The 23457-nt window shown below is 36.2% G+C and overlaps 1 protein-coding gene across 12 annotated transcripts in view; it reads left to right on the top strand.

Annotated features, from left to right (window-relative positions):
- The window catches only part of BRD1 (bromodomain containing 1), a 68067-nt gene extending 46298 nt beyond the window's left edge, over positions 1-21769 (top strand). For 10 of the 12 annotated variants that reach the window (XM_040061307.2, XM_040061306.2, XM_040061305.2 and 7 more), the window contains 5 exons: positions 11668-11803; positions 12988-13115; positions 14944-15053; positions 16995-17149; positions 19850-21677. In XM_040061307.2, the coding sequence (XP_039917241.1) occupies positions 11668-11803; positions 12988-13115; positions 14944-15053; positions 16995-17149; positions 19850-20033 (713 nt within the window). In that variant the 3' untranslated portion in view covers positions 20034-21677. Of the gene's footprint in view, positions 1-11667; positions 11804-12987; positions 13116-14943; positions 15054-16994; positions 17150-19849 lie in introns of all 12 variants that reach the window. The other 2 variants (XM_058420141.1, XM_058420140.1) reach the window with 2 other exon arrangements.
- Positions 21770-23457: the final 1688 nt, after the last annotated feature.

The raw sequence follows: 23457 nt of genomic DNA, 5'->3' as shown, positions 1-23457 counted from the left end.
ACCTTTTCAAAATACCCATTGTATAATTACCTTGCTCTTTTGTTACAAAGCTGCATCCTTTTGTCAGGGAAATATTTTGTGCAGTTATTACAACAGAGGAAAATGAAACTGGTTAATGGATAGCAGGTAGATTTTACTGACCGTTGAAAATCTGCCTGTATCAGTTGTGTATAAGTAAGATAGCAGATGGAAAAAATTATTGTTTTAAGAAACCTTTTTTAACATTGTAAAATGATAGATTGTGATCAGATGAAATTTGCCTGTGTAGTTGGTGTTATTAATCATCCCTAAGCTTTTGTAAATGTAGGTAATAATTCACAGTTACTGTTACAGTACTCTTTATTTTAATTAGAAACTAAGTGTTTAAAATACACTATCCTAGAACAACCACCGTGACTTACTATAGAAACAGGATTTCAGATAGTGACTACGGTGCAGTATGTTGTGTTTCTATTATTTCTTGTCCAAATGCAGTAGTAGAAAATTTCAGTAAAGTATGTAATTTACTTCCAGCTACACAGATTTTCTCAAGGTACTGAAACACATGTAAATGAGTATTTAGAATAGTAGAATATTCACACAGTAAAAAGCACAGAGTGGGGGAATTTATCATTTTTTAATACATACTTCACATACTGTTATCAGTATGCAACAAAGATTCCATATTAAATCTGTTAGTAAATGTAGGGCTGATTTTGCATCTGGTGGACTACTGTAAAATCATGGCAAGTAACCTATATATGAATTCCATTTGCATTTGATGGAATTTAATATTGTAGTGAGGACTGCTATTACTTAATTTGATATGATAAGGGTAGACATTGTGTCTGGAGTGAAATGGAACACAGTTTGTTGGGGTTTTTTTAATTCTTGAGTACTTGATTTCTAATGAATTTTTGCCTCTCGGGAACACAGGCCAATTTGGCTTCAGGCTTCATAGGTACAGCATTCAGTTACCATTCACTAATGGAGGAAGTGAAAGTAAAACATGCATATCTAAGAAACTTATGTCCTCGAAGTAAAAAAACTAAAATAAATGTTCCTTAGAAAAAACAAACCCAAATTGGTATAAGTTCTCTCCTGGTTAATTTAGACAGGAATGGTAGTAAGTGTGTGTGTGTGTGTGTGTGTATATATATATATATATGTGTGTGTGTGTGTGTATATATATGTACACACACACAAATGCAACAATTTGACTAAATCTGTTGATGGATCCACAGTCCTGATTTGTTGTATTTAAATGCATAGTGATTGTTTCATGTGAAGTCTGATTTGAAATTTAATTATTTGATCGCTTAGTGTTGTCCAAGAACTTCAGCTGCCTGACTGCAGGAGGCTTGGAAATATAAAACATTTTAAGGTGAATTTGCAAACAAAGTATTGGAGATTGTGAGGAGGTTGAGAAGGCCTAAAAAGAATTATTCCTTGGATTGTTAAATTTGTCAGTGTAGAGACATGGGGACTACAGGAGTCTGACTCTTGTGTTGTCAGAATAAGTGTGGTTAATTGGTTTACTTGTAGGTTGATTGGCCACTGGGAAATGTAAGACCATATACTGAGAAAATAAAGCAAAATAAGGAGAGAAACCAGGAGGAGAAAAAAAAAAGAACGCCCCTGCATTTCTTAATTTCTTTCTGTCCTGCTCAAACTCTAGTCAGGAGTTCTGCCAGCCGTATGAAAACTTCTGCCAGTTTAATTTCTAGCAACAGTTTTAGAGCAGGGGGTGAGTTTTTGTAAAACACATAGAATAAAATAAGTGCATGAGGTAGAAAGATGGAATAGGGAACTATTTTATGCCAATCAACACTTGCAAAAGCTTTTGAGAAAATAAATGTTCCATCTGGTTTTATTTCATATAAATAATCATAGTATTAACTTCCTGACTATGAAAAATCCTTTTCCTATTTCTTGATTTATATTATTAAAATAGGAGCAATTTTGAGCAATATAGTTGAGGATGCTGGGGGTTGATGAACATCTGGATAAATGGCAACTTGGTGCTTTTTTCAAGGTTTGTGGGGTGTGTGCATGCATTATACACTAGTATTCTGGAAATTTTTCTTCCATCTTAAACATGTTAACTTCTTTGAAAGTGATGTCTTTTGGGTTTTTTTAAGATACTAATCATTAGCACCCAATATACAATTGCTGAGTTTTCTAAGATGATTATAACCAAAACAAATATTTTTTAGAAACCCTTCTGTTTTTCTTGATGCCGTAGGAATCGTGGAGCTTTTTACTGTGTTCTGGTACTGGGGTTTTGTTGTTGTTGGGGTTTTTTGCTTGTTAGCTTGTTTGTTTGTTTTGGGGGGTGGTTGTTTGTGGGGTTTTTTGTTTTTTTTTTTTAATACTTAGCTCATTTCTTGGCCTAGGTTTGTCTTTCTAAAAAATTAAATGTCATAGTCCGCTATGTACTTCATCTGTGATACTTAAAGCTATTTTTTTCTGTGTGGTGTAGATGGTAAACAGAACTCTGGGATGTATTGAAAATATTTTAAAAGTTAGTGAATTTGGAGATTCTCACTATACTTTTTATAAGTGTATTCTTTATTTAAGAAGATGCTTGCCACAGTGCTGGGCTGAGTATAGATGACCTACCTTCAAATCCACAGGCTTAAATATGGTGAAGTCCCCTCTTATCAGACATACAGTGTATTAAAGTGGATCAGGCCAGTTGACCTGTTTGGAACATTGTAGAATAGTTTGGGTTGGAGGGGGCCTTTAAAGGTTATCTAGTCCAACCCCCACATATACACCCAGAGGTCTGACTTAAGAGGTGGACAATAGAAAAGGTTAATGTAGTGACTCCAACAGGCAGCTCAGGCACTGAACCTGGCAGGAAAAAGTAGCAGTCGCTTATGGCCCATTTTGCTGTGAGTGGAGACAGTGGGACAGTTTATGCAGTATGATTGGCAGCAGATTAATGTCTCTCAGTGAAGATTTGTGTGTGGATTTGTAGTGGGTTTTCTTCCTTTTCCCCTTTTTCCACTCAGTGAGAGCAGATTAGATTATGTATTTGCATGCACAGAGGAACGTCCTTCATAGAATAATTATGGTGGCATGAACTTGCAGTACCCAGAGGTAATTTCTTTGGTGTGCCCAGGGGAAGTGTACACATTCAGAAGATATCCCATACAAAGAAACATGAAATACTCAAGAATGGGTAAAACTGAAGCAAAGTTGCTTTGTTTTGTTGCTACCAAAACAGCAGTCATTGGTCATGCTGTCACTTTGACAGGCCATGCCATGCTAATGTGGTAATGCTCCCACTTTGATTTTATTTTCTCTTCTCCTTACTTTTATTCTGTTTTCCTCCTTGACTTCTCCTTTTTCCCTTCCCTCCGTAGCTGTAATAATGCTCAGAAATTACTTCCTAACAGCATGGCATTGGAAAAAAATGGATACAAAAGCAGATGCTGAGAACTAACCTTCAGCTGATAAGCATGGCTAACTCCTGAGTTCTCTTAAAAAATTCTCTGTTGAAGATACATATACTTCAGGTGTGAGGGGAAAAATGCAGCTCTAGATTCATCCAATTAGACACAAAAATATGAACACGCAAGTCAGCCTTATTTTAAACTCTTGTTCAGTTTTGCCTATAAAAATAGCAAAGCTGGGCTGGTATTTAATAGCTCTTGATTATCATCACTTGACAATGATTCAAGCACTGTCAGGTTGACTGCATGAGCAATGAAACATCTCATTTGGTCTTTCCAGTTCCTGTCAATGAAGCCAGGAAGACAATCTTAGGATAGCAAGCACTGTTAATTTTTGCTAGGCTAGAATAATTTTTTAGTATGATGTTTCAGTCTCAAAGGATTCAGGTCATGCACTTCCTCAAGTACACTGCAAGCTATCATAGAAGACGGCTGTAAAGCACTGGATCTTTCAGGCTGAATAATATGAAGTTTTAATCTCCCTGTATGAAGTACTTCTCAAGGTAAAAAAGACCTGGAAATTTAGGACTGGGAATGCAGCTGTGTAACTTATTAATTACTGAAGTAATTCAAAGCTTTGCAGCTTACTGTGATGTTCTGTATGTCATCTCAGAAGTGGAAGATCTCTGCCTTGATCTCTCTTTCACATAGCAACTTCAGTTTCATTTTCTGTTCTCTGTTCTAGAAAGAGGAACAAATTATGAGCAAGTTTTCCTAAACAGCTGTAGAAGGCAAATAAGTGCTTAATTATTTATTTTTAAGAGAATTGGATTGCTGGACCTACTTGCATAGGAGAGCTCTGGAGTTCTCTGTCCGTCTGTTTCCTTTTCTTTGGATACCATACCCAAAAGTTGTGTTCTCACAATTAGAGGAAACCCTTTACTTTCAATGAAGGAAAACTGTTGATAAAAGTTCTGTGTAAAATCCTGTAGATAGTAATTTTCAAAAGTTAGTTCCATTCAGGAACAGCTCAGTTTAGGAAATGGAGCAACCTTTCTCTGTAGGTGTAGCTCCTGCTGGGCTCCTCTGAAAGAGTGCTAGGCACTAGGATTTTCATGCAGTATATTGATGAATAAGTATCATGCTTTTTCATTATGTTAAGTAGCTAATTCAATATAATCAATAATATAATCAAGACTTAATAAGTATTATTGATTTAAGTCTTTAAGAAATCTATCAAGATTTTTTCATTTATATCAGGACTTTGTAGGTGAGAAAGTAAAAATCTTCAAATGGAAAATGTTTTCTTTCTTGAGGATCTTAACTGTTTGGGCATAAATCAGTAAAAAATGTTTGGAAAAAAGATTCTGATCTTAAATCCTCTTAAGTAATTTTTGCCAAGGTAATTAGAAGTAAATAGTCCTAAATATTACTGATTTTCTGTTGGATCCTGAGTGACATACCATTGGTCTGTATGTGATTCAGGCACTTAAAGCTTGTATTTCGCAATCACCTGTTTTACGTGTCATAAATTATATAAACCAAAGCCGGTTCAAGAATTCAGTTTGTAAAGATAGTTTTGAGTTTTTCAGATTTTGTATGTGCATTTTTAAATGGCATTTTTTACCCTACTGCTTCATCAGTCTGTACCACTGGAACAGCTGATGCTGTCTTAGAAGTTGTAAAATTTTTTTTTTTGAGAAATATTTCTTCTTGTATGCTCTTTTTTGTTTCAGGGTTTTCTGGAGTGTTTTCTAACTCCTTCACTAAGGTTGCCTCCCACTTGCATATTTTAAAATGCTTTGAACAATCATCCTACAGTACAGAGAACCTGTTATAGTGCAGAGCAGTGTATGATCCTTATCTTATAGTTATTAAATGCTGATTAGTTTTCCTTTCTATTTCGTAAATCAGATTTTGCTGTTGTATGAGTCTCATCTGATTTGCCAGAGACACTTCTTATTCTCAGATTTGAAGAAAATTAGTAGTTCCAAGATGAATTCTTTGGTATTCTTTTGGAACCCATCAAACGGGCCATTCATTGAGCCCCCAAACTGTATTTGTTCTCTGTCACCTAAACCTTTAAAGGTTAACACTTTCTGGTTAGGATCTTGAAAGGTGCTGCTGTTTAGTGTGTAGGTACCACATCACAGGCTCGTTGACCTGCCTTTGCTGTCTTTAGCAATGACCAAGTTTTAAGCAAGTTTTATTTCCAACGGGGCTCTTCACACCAGGCTTTATAGTCTGAGTAACTGGCTTCCATTTTGTCTGCATACTAAAGACTGTTTTAAGCACTGGAAGCTTTGATGTGCTCTGATATTCATCTGTATATTCTGCAAAGAAGAATTGTGTTTAATACTCCTACTGCACTCTAAAATTTACTGTTTGAAGTAACATTTAAAGGGTTACTCTTAGGGTCTTAGGCCCTTACTTTTGAAAAAAAAACCAACAAAAAAAAAAAAAAAAAAAAAAAAAAAAACCAAAACCAACAGAAAAAAAAACCACAAAAAACTTAGTGGATGCTTTCCTGGTTCTGCAGTTTGCCCATTTCCAAGGTTTGCATTTGTAAGAATACAGTAACTTTTGATGATTCATTACCTTCAAGTATTCTGTTATCCTGTGTGTGCTTATCTGTGTATATAAATCCCCCTAAGTCAGTGACATCCCCCTTCTTACTCTTACTGGAGGTATTTTTAGATACATTTCTACATTGTGTTCTTGATGCATATCATGCACATAGAGGTTGTATTCTGTGTTTTCAATGACTTTCAGTATTTTCTTTTTCAAGAAAGAGGCCTGAATCAAAGTGAAACTTAATTAGATTGTCCCTTTAGAAAACTTAGGTTTTAGTGATAGAATATGTGGGACACTTGTGTCATTCTCACGGTCTCTGGACACTGCTAGAAGGATGGCTTATTTATTTGAAAGCTCTGTTTCCTTTCAGTGAAACTTAATGGCTTTTTCACTGTCTTCCAGGTTCTCATATTAACTAATATCATGCTGGGTATTTATCTCTTTGGATCCTAATTATTTTCTATTATCCTCAACATGGAATGGAATTCAATTAAATGATCATTTTGGAACGCAGAAAGACAATTACATTTGAAGTAATTTATTTGGATCGTGTTGGAGACACCAGCCATCCTTAAAACAAAAAACAAATAGAAATGAACACTCTTGGAGGAAGTCTTTGACATATATGAAACTATGCTCTTCATTCAATATATTGCCCCATTTCCGTAAGTTACAAAGTTGTACGTGTTGTAGTATATGTGACACAGATTGGTCGCAGAGTTTTACCAGTCCCAGCATTCTTATTCCCAGAACATGTTCTGTGGGAGCAGACTAGCTAAGAATGCTACATCTCCATCCTCTTCCCTTCCCCAGAAAATATAGTCTCATCTTCCTTGGAGAACTGAAACCTACCAAGAAAAAAAGTGGGTTTTTTTAATAAAATACACATTTTCCTCTACTGTATTTATATTTGAAGGAGAAGTAACGCCACTGGTTCTGGGTAAGTGCACAAGTCACGACTGAAAAAGAGACTAAGTAGTGTTATAGAAGTGCTGGTGCACTGTGTGCAGTCATTTTTTGAATGCTCCCAGTTTTTTAGTGGTTGAATCTCAGCCCTTCCGGTCTATTTTTAGGAGAGCATGTCATCTTACATTTGGATGTGCTTGGTTTTGCATCAAGCTACACATAGTACAGTTTTAATTGCTTTAGAATACTTTTGTACAAGTTCTGCTTCTTTATTTTTGTTTCAGCAGAACTGTAAGATATGAATACAGTCTTGAAATGTCTGATTCTGTATTCTGAGCAGCATTTCATACATTTGTGGACATACTGTGCTGCTTTTTGGACTATACTGAGCTTTGTTCCTCTACCATGTTTTCCAAACTTCTGCTGTCTTTAGAAGTTACCTTTTCCTTCATCCATTAATTTAGTATGGGCAACAAGATTCTAACTTGCTTGATGTAGTCAGTGAAAGTTTTAATTGCAGATTAAGAACAAACTGGCATTGTTGAGAAGTTAAAACTTTGTCTGATAAATACAATTTTCAGTCCAGTGAGAGACCTGTGGAAATGTATCAGGCTGATCGTCTGTGCCTTACTTTTTTCTTCTTCTTAGTTAGCATTTCGTTATTTTCAAAACGGTTGTGTTATCGTATGATTTTGCTAAGGCAGTAAATTTTCCATGTACATTGAGGTTGAGCTGAAGATTAGAAATGGCAGTAACCCTGCATTTAAGATGGATAGCAGACTTCATTGTTTGAGAATTCCCTTTAAATTGAAAAAGTTAAGTTCTGCCTCTTGAGAGTGGACTGGGTTTTTTTAAGAAACTCAAGAGCACAGGGGAAATGAACCACTAATAAAAGCTTCTGGTTTGATCTTTAGGACTTTAAGGGGGAAGAGGAGGGTTGTCATACAGTGGTGGTGGTGGGGCAATATGTGTAAGAAGTTTAGTACCTGACATAAAACTTCACTCCATGACTGCAGAGAAAGCTCATTTGATCTAACAAAATCACAAGCTTTTGGAAAGTTGCAAGCGGGATGAGTTACGTCTCATGGATTTTCTTTATTTGGCCTTCTTAGTTAAATCTACTGATTCAAGAAATTGCAAGTTCCTTAAAGCAAAATGAGAACCTTAATTTCACTTACTCTAGCAGCTACAGGACATTGAGTGTTTCATGATTCATGGTAGAAAATAGCTTTGTAATGATATTACAGAAACCAAATTGTGTAGTACATCTGATATCTTTTTGCACATCAGTGCTACTACCATAAAGCACTTAGATTTTGCTGCCTCATTTTTTTCTGGCAAGTTACAAGGTCACTTGTGAGCTGCTTTATCTATGACTAGATATGAATGTGTTTTGTTTAAGCCTTGAGGTTTTCCTTTCTTAAAATGATGCCTATTCCTTATAACTTCTGAAACGTGAGCTGTATAAACTGGAGTCTCATGGATTGTGTAATCTCCTATCATTTGGGGCTTGATGCTCAGGAACATTACTCCTGCTGATAGCTTGCATGTTCTTTGTTTTTCATACTTCCACAAGCAAGAGAGAAATATATCTGGGAAGCTCTAAATTCTTTTGCACTTTAGTATTCCTTTTTTTGTCAAAAATGCATTGGGTTTTTTTCCCCACTTACTGTAGTTTAACCCCAGATGACAGCCAAGTACCACCCAGCCACTCTCTCACTTCCCCACTTCTCCCCACAGTGGGTTGAGGATGAGAATCAGAAAAAGGTAAAATCTCTGAGTTAAGAACAGTTTAATAGCTGAAACAAAGTAAAATATAATTGTAATAATGATAGGAGAAAGGAATAAAAAAACCCAAGAGGAACAAGTGATGCACAATACTGCTGCATAGCGCCCACTAACCAATGCCCAGCCCTGTCCCCCAGCAGTGGTCAGCCCTTCCCAGCCAACTCCCATCAGTTTATCTACGCGGCATGGCACTCCATGGTAAGGAATATCCTTTTGTCCAGTTTGGATCATCTGTCCTGGCCATGCTCCCTCACAGCTTCTTGTGCCCTTGCTCACTGGCAGAGCATGAGACACTGAAAAGTCCTTGACTTAACTGTCAGCACTACTCATCAGCTCAAACATCAGTGTGTTCTCAACATTATTCTTAGACTAAATAAAAATACATCCCCGTACCAGCTACTCAGAACAAAATTTGCTCTATCCCAGCAGAAACCAGGACACCACTGTTAGTAAACATTCCTCAGATTGGTAAAACATTTTTTACTGTAATCTGAAGTGAATTAAATGAGTCGTTAAACTCAGAGCTTATAATTAAACTAGAATAAGGCTGGACTGCCACCTCAGAGACATGTCTCCATTGCTATAGTTGCATGTTTCTGTTGTATCCCTTGTTTCTTCAGCGATCAGGCAATCACATGGTTGCTTTGCCCAGTGCATTGCTGAAAACTGGCTCTTTACCATGACCACATATTTCTTGGTACTGACTTGTTGACGATGAGAAGACACCATTGCCAGGGACTGAGAGTGGCCATTTTGGTGACAGCACAGTCTTAAACTGATTGAAATAATAAAAATATGAAGCACCTTTGCCTTGGGTATGCATGGATGTACAAGACCAGTGTATGCAGAGATAAGCATCCAAGCCACATTTGGCTTATATATGGTTAAATGTTTTGCACATGCTCTTAAAATACAGGTACTTCTTTCTGCTTTCACAGGGAACCTGAACTGTGCCCTTGTTCTAGCACCAATCATTACTTGATCTGTCTTCCTATTTAATATTCAGTCTGTGATCTGACTTGTTTCTGCTGATAGCTGCTTCACTTCAGCTAGGTGACTGAGCGATAACTTGAGTAATGTGTATCAAGCTTGTGGCAGGATGAAAACAAAACAGTTTATACATCTCACTTGAAAGATAAATCTGACTGGATATTGAAGAATAAAAAAGTAGTTTTTGAAGAGACATAAGATATGTCCTTTGCAGAATGTGGGGTTTTTTAGCTTTTCATTTCAAATGCCATGTGAAATGTACTGCGATAACTTAAATTCCCCTATACACTTTTTCGTAAAGCATACTCTGTTTCAGCACAGTCTAGGACCCACCTCCTCCTTAATCTGCAGATATTTTTGTCAACTTGCTGAGAGTGAGAACAAGATTAATCAATACCACTGATTTGGTGCTTGACACTAAGGACAATGCTACCTTTATAATTTTTCTTCTGTGGGAGATCAAAGACAAATGTAGGACTTAAAAAACAAACACTCTTGAATGAGTATTTACTGTGTAAACTAAATGACAATGAAAGAGAATGCTTATATGTAAATCTTTCAGAACCTTGATTAAATATATACCTTTTTCTCTTAAAAATCTAAAATTGTGTTGGTAATCCAAATGGAAGGTCTCCTGGGGTGTAAGGGAAAATCCTGTAAGTCATGGTGTGGAAATGCTTGAAAAATTGCTGTACAAAGTACAGTAAAAAATTGTTGTACGGAGTAACTTGCTAAGCTCAAGTTCCTTAGTTATCAGCCTCCTTTACAGAGGTCTTTGTAACAAACAGACTGGAAGAATTAATAAAGGAAGTTCTGCCGTAATTGTTTTAGTATACAATGCTCTGTGGAGGGGCATGTGAAGTTACATCACCTAGTTTGACTGTGTCTGAATGTACAATGATCATGATGGCCTTCAAGTCTCTGGTAGTGGTAGGGATGGCTGGGATGGGTAGCTCTTCCTTGTGCTGAGAGCAGCATGCTCAGAATTCAGTTTGTTTTAAAAGTTTGTTCTCTTTGTAGCTTACAGTTTGCAGTAGCTGACTGCAGGCTGGTACCATTGCCTCTAGTGAGTGCATTTCTGTTTGTATTTTAGAGTCTGTGTTGGATTCTTTCCTTGTTAGTCCTAATGTCCACACCTCCACGCACACTCCCACACGCCCTGGAAAGTCTTCAGAATGTTATCTTAAAACTTTTCATTTGCCTCTTTAATCAAGTGTATAAATGGCTTCATAAGGACTGTACTGTTTGTATAGCAAACCCAGAGCAGGATTGGCAACTGCCCATCAAATAAGTAGATTGTAATATAAAAGCATTTTTAATGTTTTCATTACAATTATGGAATTAAAATGTAATATCCTTCAATGTATACAAACTAGTGTTAGGGGAAGGCTAATTAAAAACAGTGCCATATATATTATTGATTCTTGGTGACAGAAACAGTCACCATCATGTCAGTCAGTCTGAATTTACTAAAATGGAAAGACTATCAGGAAGAATTAGAGAGTGTCACAAAGAAATCCATTCCAGTGTTTGCTTCCAGTGTTTGAAAAGGGTTTTAATGATTATAGCATTGCATTCAAATAAGCCTTCTGTTGACTTGGTAATCTGCCTGATTTGTAATATTTTATTTTCTTGGGGTTTTTTTCTATTTAGCATTTGCAGCATGATTGTTTTAATAATTGGAAACATTACTGCAAAGACTGATTTGATATTCCATTTAGTACTTCCCATATTACAGTCTCTGCTTGCCTTTTTTTTTTTTTTTTTTTTTTTTTTTTTTTTTTTTTTTTGGTACCTTACCTGAAGTTTCATCCTGTCTTTAAGATCTGGACAACAGGAACTTCCTATTTATAATGCTTCCTTGAAATTGCATATTTTGTTAATATTCACGTTCTTTTTCATCACACCAAAATACTTGAAGAGCAAAACAATAATGATACATTGTGTGAATACAAAAAGTTGTTAATGAAATAATGAAAATGGTGTCGTTTCCAGTTTGATGCAGTTTATTTTTTGTGTTATGCTGCAGGTCTATCAAATGGGTTTGGAGATGAAAGCAAAGAGAGAGCATTAGATGATCCTCCAGGAAGGAAAGTTGAACCTCGTCGCCGCTGTGCATCAGAATCTAGTATTTCGTCTAGTAACAGTCTCTTGTGTAACTCAAGGTAAAACTGTAAATACAAAATACAGATTTGAGACTGGCTGTATCAGTTTTCTATAGCGCTTGTGACCCACATTGGAGGATTGCATGACTTTTGGAAAAAAGAGTGCATTTCAGTTTTCTCAGTTATGTTATATCTGAGATACCTTTCAGGAATGCTAGGATTCTTCTGTTGAATTCAGGTTATTGCATATCCAGGCAGTTAGATTTTTAAACTGACTGTGCCTCTCTTGCTCTGTAAAGATACAGATACGTTTTTGCATATAGTATCTTGGCTTAATTACCTTCCTAATCCAGAACACTAAAAATGTGTGTGTATATTTTTATGAGGGCAAGAGAGAAGCAACTTTAAAAGCAGAGTCTTGTACACAGAAAAGGTAGTTCAATAGCTTTGGAACTGTGGATTGTCAGTCTTCGAATTGCTGGCTAGGTACTACAGTGATGATTGTAACTCTGTACCAACTATTGACTTTCTCTCCATGGAGTCTGTTAAAGGTAGGACTGTCAGAACAGACACCTCTGCCACCATTGATATCTCCATCACCAATGGAGTATACCAATGGTGTATCTTCTGGAAGAACACTAATCTCTGGTTGAAAGGTAGCTGTCTCCAGTCCTGGACTGAGAGGATGGGACATACAGGAGAGTATGAAGTAGATCTCTTAGACAGAAAAAGAGGACTTTATTCACGTGTTCAGATTAAGGGAATGGTGTTAATGCAGTCTTGTCAAACAGGCTTTCAGAAACAAAGAGAACTTAATATTGCATCTATTTTAAATGTGATATTCTAGATCAAATTGTCAGTATAATTGTTCAGATTCTATGATTTCTTGAAGAAAACTCAATGTGTTCAAGAGAACAGATTTCCCATTTTGAGTAGAGATATTTCACAATTGAAAGACTGGAATTTGTAGTGAAACATTAAAGAGAGACTAGTTGTATTTTCTATATAGTAGAACTGTTGGAGCAGTGGAACTGTCTTTTGCTGATAACCAAGCAATTCTGTCTATTAGAATAATCAGGGCTTTGGCTTTTATGTTGTTTGTATTTTTTACTTAAATTTTTTCTAGAGCTTGCTCCATTGATTTTACTCTGTACTGATGAAATTTAAATTCTTGTTCAAATTTTTGATTTATAGTGAATGACATTAATTATCGAATAATGGTTTTAATATTAATACTTTCATAGTTTCAGTCTGCCGAAGTGTGGTAAAGGTAAACCTGCCCTGATACGGAGACACACACTGGAAGATCGAAGTGAACTGATATCATGCATTGAAAATGGAAACTATGCCAAAGCAGCAAGAATTGCAGCTGGTAACTACAAATAATTGAATTCTTAATAGCATTGTATAATTTTGTCCAATTATTTGACAGATTCTAACATTCTTATTTTTACTGCTTAAGTACATTAAACCTTCTGAAAGTGTTATTGATAAACTTCCAGAAGCTACTGAATTCTGCTTTTGACTCTTTAGAGACTTTTTAAAGATTAGTATCTGATTTTGATTAACTTCTCTCCTTGCTTGAGGAAATAAAGAGGTTTTGAAATAAAAAGAGATGAGTTTTCTTTTACAACTCTTGGAAAAGTAAATTATTATCACATGTGCTAGATTTGTAACCCTTTACTACCATGTGGAATAAATTCTGACTAGGGAGAAATCTGAGACACTTACTTGTATATACACCTAAGATGCCTCTGAGTCTGGCTACATGCATCCTGTCAGCTTCTGTATGATTTTCTATTTAGCCTTAAAATACCATTTTTTTGCAGCGGAGACTAGTGTAGATTTCTTTCTTGTTAGCTGTCCTGAAGAAGAGAACTTGTACTGTTTTTATGTAACAGATACAGTTCTACATACGTATTTTTTGAAACAGTCTGGAAATGAAGGATGAATTAATTGAAACCCTCATGGCTCTTTCTAACTGACATGTTGAATAGTTTACAAACTGTTACTAACAGAGCAGAGAAATAGAACTTACTCTACAGAATGATTGAACTAATTTTTTTTATGTGATCACTTCAAACAATTTTTTCTTGCTATTTCTACTTTTAAAATGTCTTAAACCACTTTTTTTCCTTGGTATGTTTTTAACAATATTGAGACAGAACATATATCTGCATGCCACCTTTCATTATAAATAAGCAATGCCCATTTGAAATGCACTTTCTCTCAGCAGTAAATAATGCCTGACTGCCTGAAGAAGGTGCATGCAGCTGCAGCCCCTGAATTGCATCTTGGTACCAAGTTTCCCCACACAAGAAGTGCTGCCTGACCTTTACAGCATATGAACTTGGATAACTTTTTCCCCTTTGATCACCACCCCCACTTCATCTTGAGGGTGTAACTCACTATCTTCTGATCAGTCTCTGGACTTTACCTAGGGGACCAGTTGTGGTTTGCGTTGACTGTCAGGCTTCAACCTGTCTTAGGGTTCAATCCATTGCTGAGCAATGGAGAAGAAAATTAAGGATTGTGGTAGAAGTGCACAGCAGCATAAACTCGGTTGTTCGTTACCCTGCTTTTTGAGAAGAATTAAAACACTAGTGTTGCTGCCTGGAAACCTGATGATGTTTTCGAACATGACTGCAGGAAAGGGCAGAGCAGAAAGAACAAGAAAACTTGTTAAAAATAAATAGAAATCAAAATGCAGGTTAGAATTTAGGCATAAGAATAGAAAGGTGTACCAGAGAAGTATTGTTACCAGGTGCTAATCTCTCTGGGTATCCAGGTATCCAACTTGAATCTTGAAAATCATTACCTCTGTGGCAGAATTGTCATCACAGTTGTAAAAGAAACTGTTGTTTGAAGTACCATAATTTTATGTTTTCTGTGGAGCTTTTTAAAGGGAAAGAAATTATTGGAATTTGGAAAACACTTTCTAAGAATTAAGATGTTTTAACATATGCTATTTCTAGAAGTGTCTAAACCCTTGTTCTTTATCTGTAGGCTTGGAATACAGTAGTAGTATCATGTAAAGAGTTCTTACGAATACTACCTTGTTTTTATTGGTATGTCTGTGAAAGTTGGTATTAGTATTTGGATTCTAAGGATCATGAGCTATTGATTAGGAAACCAAAAAGTGCAGATTTGTCTGAAGTCTCATTCTGGAACATTTTAATTTTATATTTCTTTGTTCTTAGAAGTTGGGCATAGCAGTATGTGGATTTCAACTGATGCTGCAACCTCTGTTCTTGAGCCTCTAAAAGTGGTGTGGGCCAAATGCAGTGGATATCCCTCTTACCCAGCTCTGGTAAGTGCCCAGCTTCCCAGAAGTACAGTAGTGACTGTTTCTGGTCTGAAAACACCACGTGTATACTTAAGGTAATTGGAAAATTTCCATTCAGGTTGAATAAAGGTGGTTTACTGTGCCCTCTTTATCATGCACTGAGTTTGTAAAGTTACTGCAATATCAGATTTTAAGTCAATAATTTCTGCTACCCTACCGACCTGAGATGTGCAATACTCCTGTGTCACGGTTTAACCCAGACAGCAGCTAAGCTGCCTGCAGCCACTCCTTTGCTCCCTGTGGAGGAGTGCAAGTGAGAAAACTCATGGTTTAAGATAAAGACAGTTTGAGACAGAAAGCAAAAGCTGAGCACATAAGCAAAGCAAATTCATTCTTCACTTCCCATGGGCATCAGATATTCAGTCATCCCCAGGAGCACAGGGCTCCATCACATGTGGCTTTGGAAGACGAATGCCATCAAACTGAGTGTGCCTACCTTCCTCCTCCTTCCCCCAGCTCTGTATACTGAGCATGATGCCATATCCCTTGGGTCAGTTGGGGTCAGCTGCCCCAGCTGTGTCCCCTCCCAGCTCCTTGTGCACCCCCAGGCTCCTCACTGGTTGGGGCAGTGTGAGAAGGGGAAGAGGCCTTGACTCTGCGTAAGCATTGCTCAGCATTACCAAAAACATCTCTATATTGTCAATGTCGTTTTCAGCCCAAATCCAAAACACAGCCCCATACCACCTACTGTGAAGAAAATTGTCTCCATCCCTGCTTAAACCAGCATAGTTGTCTCACTAATCTTTGTTTCTACATTATGTGTTATTTCTGCTGCAAAATGAGTATTACAATATCTTGATTCTGCAGCTCATTAAAGAAACAAAAATCTCAATTGCTGGAATAAACTGACTGATTGCAGCCAATTGTGAATGGAAACGTAAAGCTGTTAATATAGGAGATATATATGTGTGTGTTAATAAAGGAGAAACAGACACAGTTCTGCTTGCATCAAAGCTTGAAAAGAAAATATTGATGAGGTGTTTGGCTTTGGGCCTTTGGAGTTAGTTATATGAACAGTTCATACACTGGCTTGATTTATATATGGGCCTGGACAATCACAACTTTTGATATGCATGTTCTAAGGATAACATGAAATTAATCATACAGAGTCAGGTTAAAACCTCTGGAGGTGGCATTTGGAGCATTTGAGTACCCTCAGTGGGTGACTCAAAGACACTTGGGTCAGATGCTAATAATTTGATGATTGTCTCTTGAAAGGTGTTAGCATTAGATTTAAACTGATGAAGACCAAAGGGTTCCTTTTCTGCCTTTTCCTTTATGTCAGCATTGGTGTTTCTGAGAGTGGGATAAGTTGTTCGAGGAGTTAAACTTCTGTCAAGAGAAGAAAATTCTTCTGGTTTCTACAAGCTCCCCACAGTATTAGCTTTCTATTCATTTATTTCCCAAAGTCAATTTACTGTGGATTAAGATTGGTGTCAGTGTGGATGGTGGAAAAACAACAGGAGTTAGTAGAGTAGGAGTATGCAGCATGGATTTTACAGAAATACTCATACCTTTACATAGGTTGGTTCTAAAAAGTATTTGAATTTCAAACCCTAAAAGTTGAAGCCAGTTACAGCTATTAGAAATTCTGGTTTGACTTTTTCATTCTAAAATCTGCTTGTCAGTCTCAAAGTTGCACTAGTGGAATTCATATGGGACTTTCAAGAAGAACTGATGCGGGTGAAAAATGCTTTTTATGGTGTTTTCAGTCAAGTCTGCCACTAGGTCTCCACCGTGCTTATTCATGTTTATGTCAAAAAGTTGTGTGTAACACAAAGTCCGTTTATATCCAGTGGCTGTTTAGTTTATTATTTATTTCTTGTTAACTTAATTTGTAATACCTTCTTAAAATGAATTACATAATTTTAAATATGAGGAACTGTTCTTTCTTCTCTCTTACAGATTATTGACCCTAAGATGCCTCGTGTTGCTGGCCATCACAATGGTGTTACTATACCAGTGCCACCTCTAGATGTACTGAAAATCGGAGAACAAATGCAGACCAAATCAGATGAGAAACTATTCTTAGTACTATTTTTTGACAATAAAAGAAGTTGGTATGTTACTGAAATACATTATTTGATGCATTGACTTAAAATTTTAAGAACCTGTACCTTTGATTAAAAAAAACCCTGCAGCATTATTTTTCCATGGATATAATTTTTATGGAAGTATAAACTGTAAGGTTAAAAATTCATATTTGAGTCTATTTTTGGACCAAGGTATATGTCATCACTGAAAGATACCTTTTTATTGTCAGTGTAGGAAAAAACACTATAAGTTGTTAAATAGCCTATTTTGTTGCTTACAAGCTACTTTAATTTGTTGACCTGATGAAATTGCTTCATTGCTTCATAGGTTTTTTTAAAAGTAGCAGGCTAACATTTATCTCTATCACCCTTCATTGCTTTCTGAATTACAGCACTTCTTCCCCCAATCTGCTCAAGTGCATTTTCTTCAAATTTTTAACCTCTTTTTAGTTAAATGCTTTATTAACACTTTAATTTGATGTTCTTAGCGTTTTCTAAACTTTTTTCATTAAACCTTCTTTATTTCCATTTATTTTGGCATCAGCAGTATGCTGTGTAGAGCCTGAAGGGGTACAATTCACACAACATTCTCTCTCCCTCCACTGTGGCCTTCGGTTTTAGGGCTGGTGCGGTTTTTCTCGGGAGGTACTGGGAGACTCACTTGAGTTTTTTGGTGTTCTTTGGTTGTTAGGGTTGTTTTTGATTTTGGTGGCCTTTTCCTAGACATGAAAGCTTCTCATCTACCTTTCATAAAGCTATGTATTTCTTTTCTGTGTTTCCTGTAGATCCTCTCCCCTCCTAGTTTCCACACAGGTCAAGCTATGTCTCGTTTTTCTCTTGAGTTTGCTTACTTTTAGCTATCAGTTTCCTCTTTCAATGATTTTATGTGGCATCTAGTGATGCTGCTGTTCTCCTGACTCCCTCTGTGTATGAGTATGCTATCACTTAAATAAATTCCTGCCTAAATTTACAACTGATGTTTGCTCTTCTGCCCCACAGATTTTTTGGCATAATTTTTCTGTTCTTCAGTTACTTTTTAAATTAATTGGTACTTCTTCATAATTAATTATCTTTGTTCAGTTGCTCAGGATTCCGTAAGATCTTGCATTCTTTTCCTTTTTTTGCAGAGAATATCTGCATTTAAACATACTCAGCCTTCTGTTTTTTTTTTTTTTTCCTCTTACTCATGTCACCAGTGTAATGCATGTTTTCCCTGGTCACTTCCTTAATAATTGTTCTGATTGCTTGTTGACCTCTGCAGCTTAAGCTTATCTGATTAGTCTCTATAAGCAGGTGGTCCTAAATCATGTAAATATTGTGCAAAGTTGTCTCTAATGGGTACTCTGCATAGGTGGACAGGAAAAGACTCAATACTTCTTCCAGCCCCTTTCCTCCTCTCCACCCTGACCCCACCAACTCGTTTTGGTAATGATTCTTTTATTGTGACTCTTTTGGCACTCATAATTTTATCTCTGTTGTGTCTTTTTTAGTCTTAAACCCCTGTTTGTGATTTTCATTCATTTGCAGGGTGTGTGTCACCTTCAGTCTGTGCTACCAGTGCCTGTGCCCTATGGATTTTCATATTTGTTTCTTCTTCTTCCCCACTTACATCTGGAGGACTTACAACGCTTTCTTTTAAAAAAACCTTCTTAAAACTTCCTCTGATCTGTATTAAAACTGATGATGGTTAGACTGTTACTTTTCATGCTATTATCATACTGTCTGTTTCCTTGTATTGACTCTTCACATTTTATTTCAGTATGTGTGCTCAATACAATAGGGCTCTAGTTTAGAGTCCTTTAAGAGAATGAAAATATTTCAATAGCCAATTTTACTTATTTAAAAGAAAGATTTTGCAGATTTGACTGATTTCCTGTTGGTTTGGCTTCAAATGGTCTCCCAAACTAAGTTTTTTAAACAGAAGGAAGGCTTCTGCCTTTTGCAGGATTGGGATTGCAGACTACAGTAACATATCTTAAAGATATTCATTAATTTACCTAATTTTTGTTTTCCTTAATGTTTGTAACTTCAGAAGACAGGATTGCAATCAACATTTATGAAAAGGGCATAAATTTAATTTATACTTTTAAAGTAAATATTTAGAATTCTTTAACTAGAAGAACAGGATGTAGAGTTTTTTCCATTATCACTTCTCCATGCCCAGAGTTTGAGATATTTATGGAGCTTAAAACAGAAAAGTACCCTGAATACACAGCTAGTGGGATTTCATACTGCAGGGTAAAAGCATGCTAAAGCAGAACTTCTTGCCAGTTTAGCTTTCCCCATAAAGACCAAATCGAAGTGCTTGGAATGTAAGGTAAAAAACCATCATCTGAAAACTCCTTGTAATCATGGAGGGGAAAGAATGAAAAACAGTACTGTGTCAGGTGAATCTTGAGCCATGTCCATTGTTAGTTGCTGCTGCCTATTCTTTAACTGCATCAGTATTTCATGCTAGTTTTTTTCTGTTGATACTTAATCACTAATTACATATCACTGAATTGGGATGTAGTCTCTGTTTTTGGAAGAGATTTTCTTAATATTTCATGTTCTTTAAGTATTTAAGGCAAGTAAGCACTATCTTAAAAGGTGTTTTGTTGTTTTGTTTAAGATGGTAAAGCTGATCTGCGATACGAGAAACATGTTATAGTAGCCTTGACATTTCTGGACAGACTTCTTGATTTTATTCTATATTTAACAGATTTATTTTTCACCCTTTTCCTACAGGCAGTGGCTTCCCAAATCCAAAATGGTTCCCCTTGGGATAGATGAGACCATAGACAAGTTAAAAATGATGGAAGGACGTAACTCGAGCATACGAAAAGCAGTAAGAATTGCTTTTGATCGTGCTATGAATCACCTGAGCCGAGTCCATGGAGAACCAGTCAGTGACTTCAGTGATATTGACTAACAGAGATTCTCTAGCAAGGCATGAAAAATACCACAGAGACTTGTACTCTACTAATGAACCTCTTTGTCTAAAAGAATGTATTGAAGATACGACCCCTTAATTGTTGATTCAGTGGCTGAGTTCTGCAAACTTGAAATAGTTGAGCAATTCTTCTAAATCACCATTGCCATATTGATTATTTTATTGTGTTGTAGATCGGAGGATTTTCCACTAAACCTGTTAAAATGTCTTGTTCATAGTGTTCATAATTGTACATAAATGTATATTCAACACTTAACTTATTCTGATTTTAGAAGTAGCTCCTTAATTCCTTTTATAATTTTGCTGGGGAGGGAATTGGTTTTTGTTTTTTCCATGCTTTTTACTTTTTTTTTTTTCTTTCTTTCTTTATTTCTTTCTGAGCTTAAGTTACCTAAGCATCATCTTCCAGCTTAAGGTGTTTAGTGGATCTTAAAGCCTAATATCAAAATGGCATCAAATATATGTTTGCCTAAATCATATACAGTATGGTGCTGCTTGTATCATTTCTTCCTTGGTCTGTAGCTTCTGAAAAAGACTTCTGAATGTTTGTGTAAATTGTTGCTCTTTGCACAAAGTACCACATATTTAAGATTGATGTAAATTTACAATTACAAATATGTATTTTAAGAAAGGAAGTTGCGTTATTTTGGAGGGTACTTTGTGAGAAAGACATCAATAAAGATTATACTATGTACATCACTTGCAAATCACCAAAAACACTCCATTGTTGCCCAAAATGAGTTAAGGTTGTTATTGTTTTAAACCTGGCTTAAAGCCTGTAAGCACATTATTTCTTTCAAAACCATATCCCATTTATCTCCCATTGGTTTAATTTTGTTGATATGCGTGCCTCCCTGTGTTTTATTTATTGTAGAAAATGTATTAATTTGCTTTATAATGAAAAATAAAATTGACAAATATATTGATATGCATTTTTATACAGGCACATGAGAAGACAACTTGCTTTGGGAGAAAAATGTATTGGAAATTGTATAAAATAACTCGATGGTTTGTGTGTAATTTGGTTTTTTGGTAACTTGTAATCTTTTGTTTCCAATGAGGGGATTTATGTAACTTTTAATTTAGAACACTTTGGTAGCAATAGAAACTTTGGATACATTTTTGTATGGTACATGTGATGTATATAGAATTAGTACTTTATTTTTATTTTTAAGAAGTAAAGCATTATGTTTGGGCAGGGGGAAGAAGGAGGGTGGGTTTCCAGAACTGCATTTTTATATTAAAAAGAAAAAAAAATAAAGTCAAGATATTGATTGTTGTAGCTACTTTATTCCTACCTTCACTGAGATACTGAATTTGTAACAATGAAAATGGCAAGGTATGTTTGCAATGTGATTTATAATGGCTCCATTATTTATAAATGCACTGTGTTTGAACTCTTTTGCAGTGATATCGTAAATACTGTACCAAGTTATATAATATGAAACACCAAATAATGCATATGAGTGCACGAAGTATTTATGCCCAGCTTTTTTATAAAGGATTAGCAAATACAGCAAAACCAATACTTTTTAAATCTTTTTTTTAAAACTTCATTGAATAGCATACTTCATTGTTAAACCTGCTTGAATCTTTATTTTAAAGGGACAATTACTTTTTAAATAGTTTTTAATGTTTTTATTCTCTATTGTTTGTAATACCCCCGTAGAAGCTTGAAATAAAATTTCTTTCTCAACTGTAAATTTTGTCCTGAATTTAGCCCCTGAGATTTTGCTGCAGTGCCCATTTTCTTTCTCCATGACTGATCTGTTTGAGAGGCACTGGGCCAAGAAGCTGAATGTTCTCCTGTGGCACCCAGCACTGTCCTTACTGAGCCCTCTGCATAGGAAGTATTCCAGTTAGCTGAGACCAGTTGCCTGTGATGGACCCTGGTAATTAGGGATGAGCTGGATAAATTTCATAAACAATCAAGCAGATAGTTTTCTCAGAGTTGACAGCAGATGCAGCTTTAGGGAGAACAGTGATGGCAGGTACCCTGGAAGGACCATCATTGAGATATGCTGCTCTGATGGCCCCAACAGCCACATCAGTTAGAAAAATTAAAATCTGGTGGGTTGCATTAAATTACTTCAGGGTTCTGTCATATAATCATGCTCTTCTTTAAAGGGAATGGAGCCTAATTTGTGCAGTGTTGAGACAGTAGAACCACTTGTCATTGTTAGGACTCTGTTAAAGATATTAAAAAAAATACGCTGCATCAGGTTTTATTTCAGGCTGGTTCCACAAAATGTACTCTGATTTTGTATGTGTAAAACTAGATAATGATTCACAACCTCATTTTGGTGCACAGAGAAATGGGCTTTTTTTCTGTCTTGGATCTTGGAAAGCTGGAATGCAGTTTACAACAGAAGTTGGAAGATGACAGTACTTGTATGATAAGAATGTTGATACCTGTGAAATATGAAGTGCTAGTGGGGGGAAAAGTTGCAAAATTATTCTTCAAAATGCTTCCTACATTCTCAGTTGCTTTGCACACCAGCAACATTGTTGGGGGATGGGAAAGAGCTCATCTTTTATTTTAAAAAAAGCATTAGTTTAATTATTTTGGAACTTTTTTAAAATCACATCTTCAGGGATATGGTCACAGCTCTAGTTTGGATTTTGCTTGGACTGCCAAGTCTTATTTTATGACTTTTCTGTTTGGAGATGATTTCATCAGTTCTTGGAGAAGGAAAATGTGCTGCCTTCATCTTACAGACAACTATGTACTTAGGAGAATTATCAGCTGGAAAACTACTGATTAAAAGAAGCCTGTTAAGTATCCTGACAAAGCACACTGCATCTTTTTCTGATGAAACCGGCATGAAAGGCTCACTTGTTTTTGTTCTGGATACGTAGTGGGAACTGTTCCAGGAATTCTTCCCAGATCCTGACTGAGAGGAGGTTGCAGCAGTGCCAGTTGCTGTTCCCATACTCTCTTGTGATGAAGTCCAGTATCATCAGTGGCTCTTGAGATTGGATTAAAGTTTAAAATAATTTCTCAGACTTGCCAGTCTTCAGTGTGACTTGGGTGTTTTTAACGGAATTCATGCCAACTTAGGAAAGAAAGTCTGAGCTCCAAAGCTTTTATTTCCAAATTCTAGGGCCTAACCAGATACAGTAGTCAGATGAATGTGTGTATGTTGGAGTGTACTACTCTACGTTTTAGACTAGGTTCTTCTATGATGGTAATAATAACAATGTAGAGTGGAAATTAGTATTCTAGTGGAGAGAAAAACTGGAACACCACATTCTGGCTTGCCAGCTTCTTGGCAGTGTTGCAGTTGTAAGCACAGGGTGTAAGTTTGCACGTTCACTGCTTACTTCTGGTGTGATCATTTCCTGTTAATATAAGTGTGAAACTTACATAATCAGTTGAAATGAAAATGAAATGTGAAAATGT

The sequence above is a fragment of the Hirundo rustica genome, chromosome 4 (genome assembly GCF_015227805.2).
Source record: "Hirundo rustica isolate bHirRus1 chromosome 4, bHirRus1.pri.v3, whole genome shotgun sequence".
In the NCBI taxonomy this organism is placed as follows: domain Eukaryota; kingdom Metazoa; phylum Chordata; class Aves; order Passeriformes; family Hirundinidae; genus Hirundo; species Hirundo rustica.
This window is presented reverse-complemented; position numbering and strand designations above follow the sequence as displayed.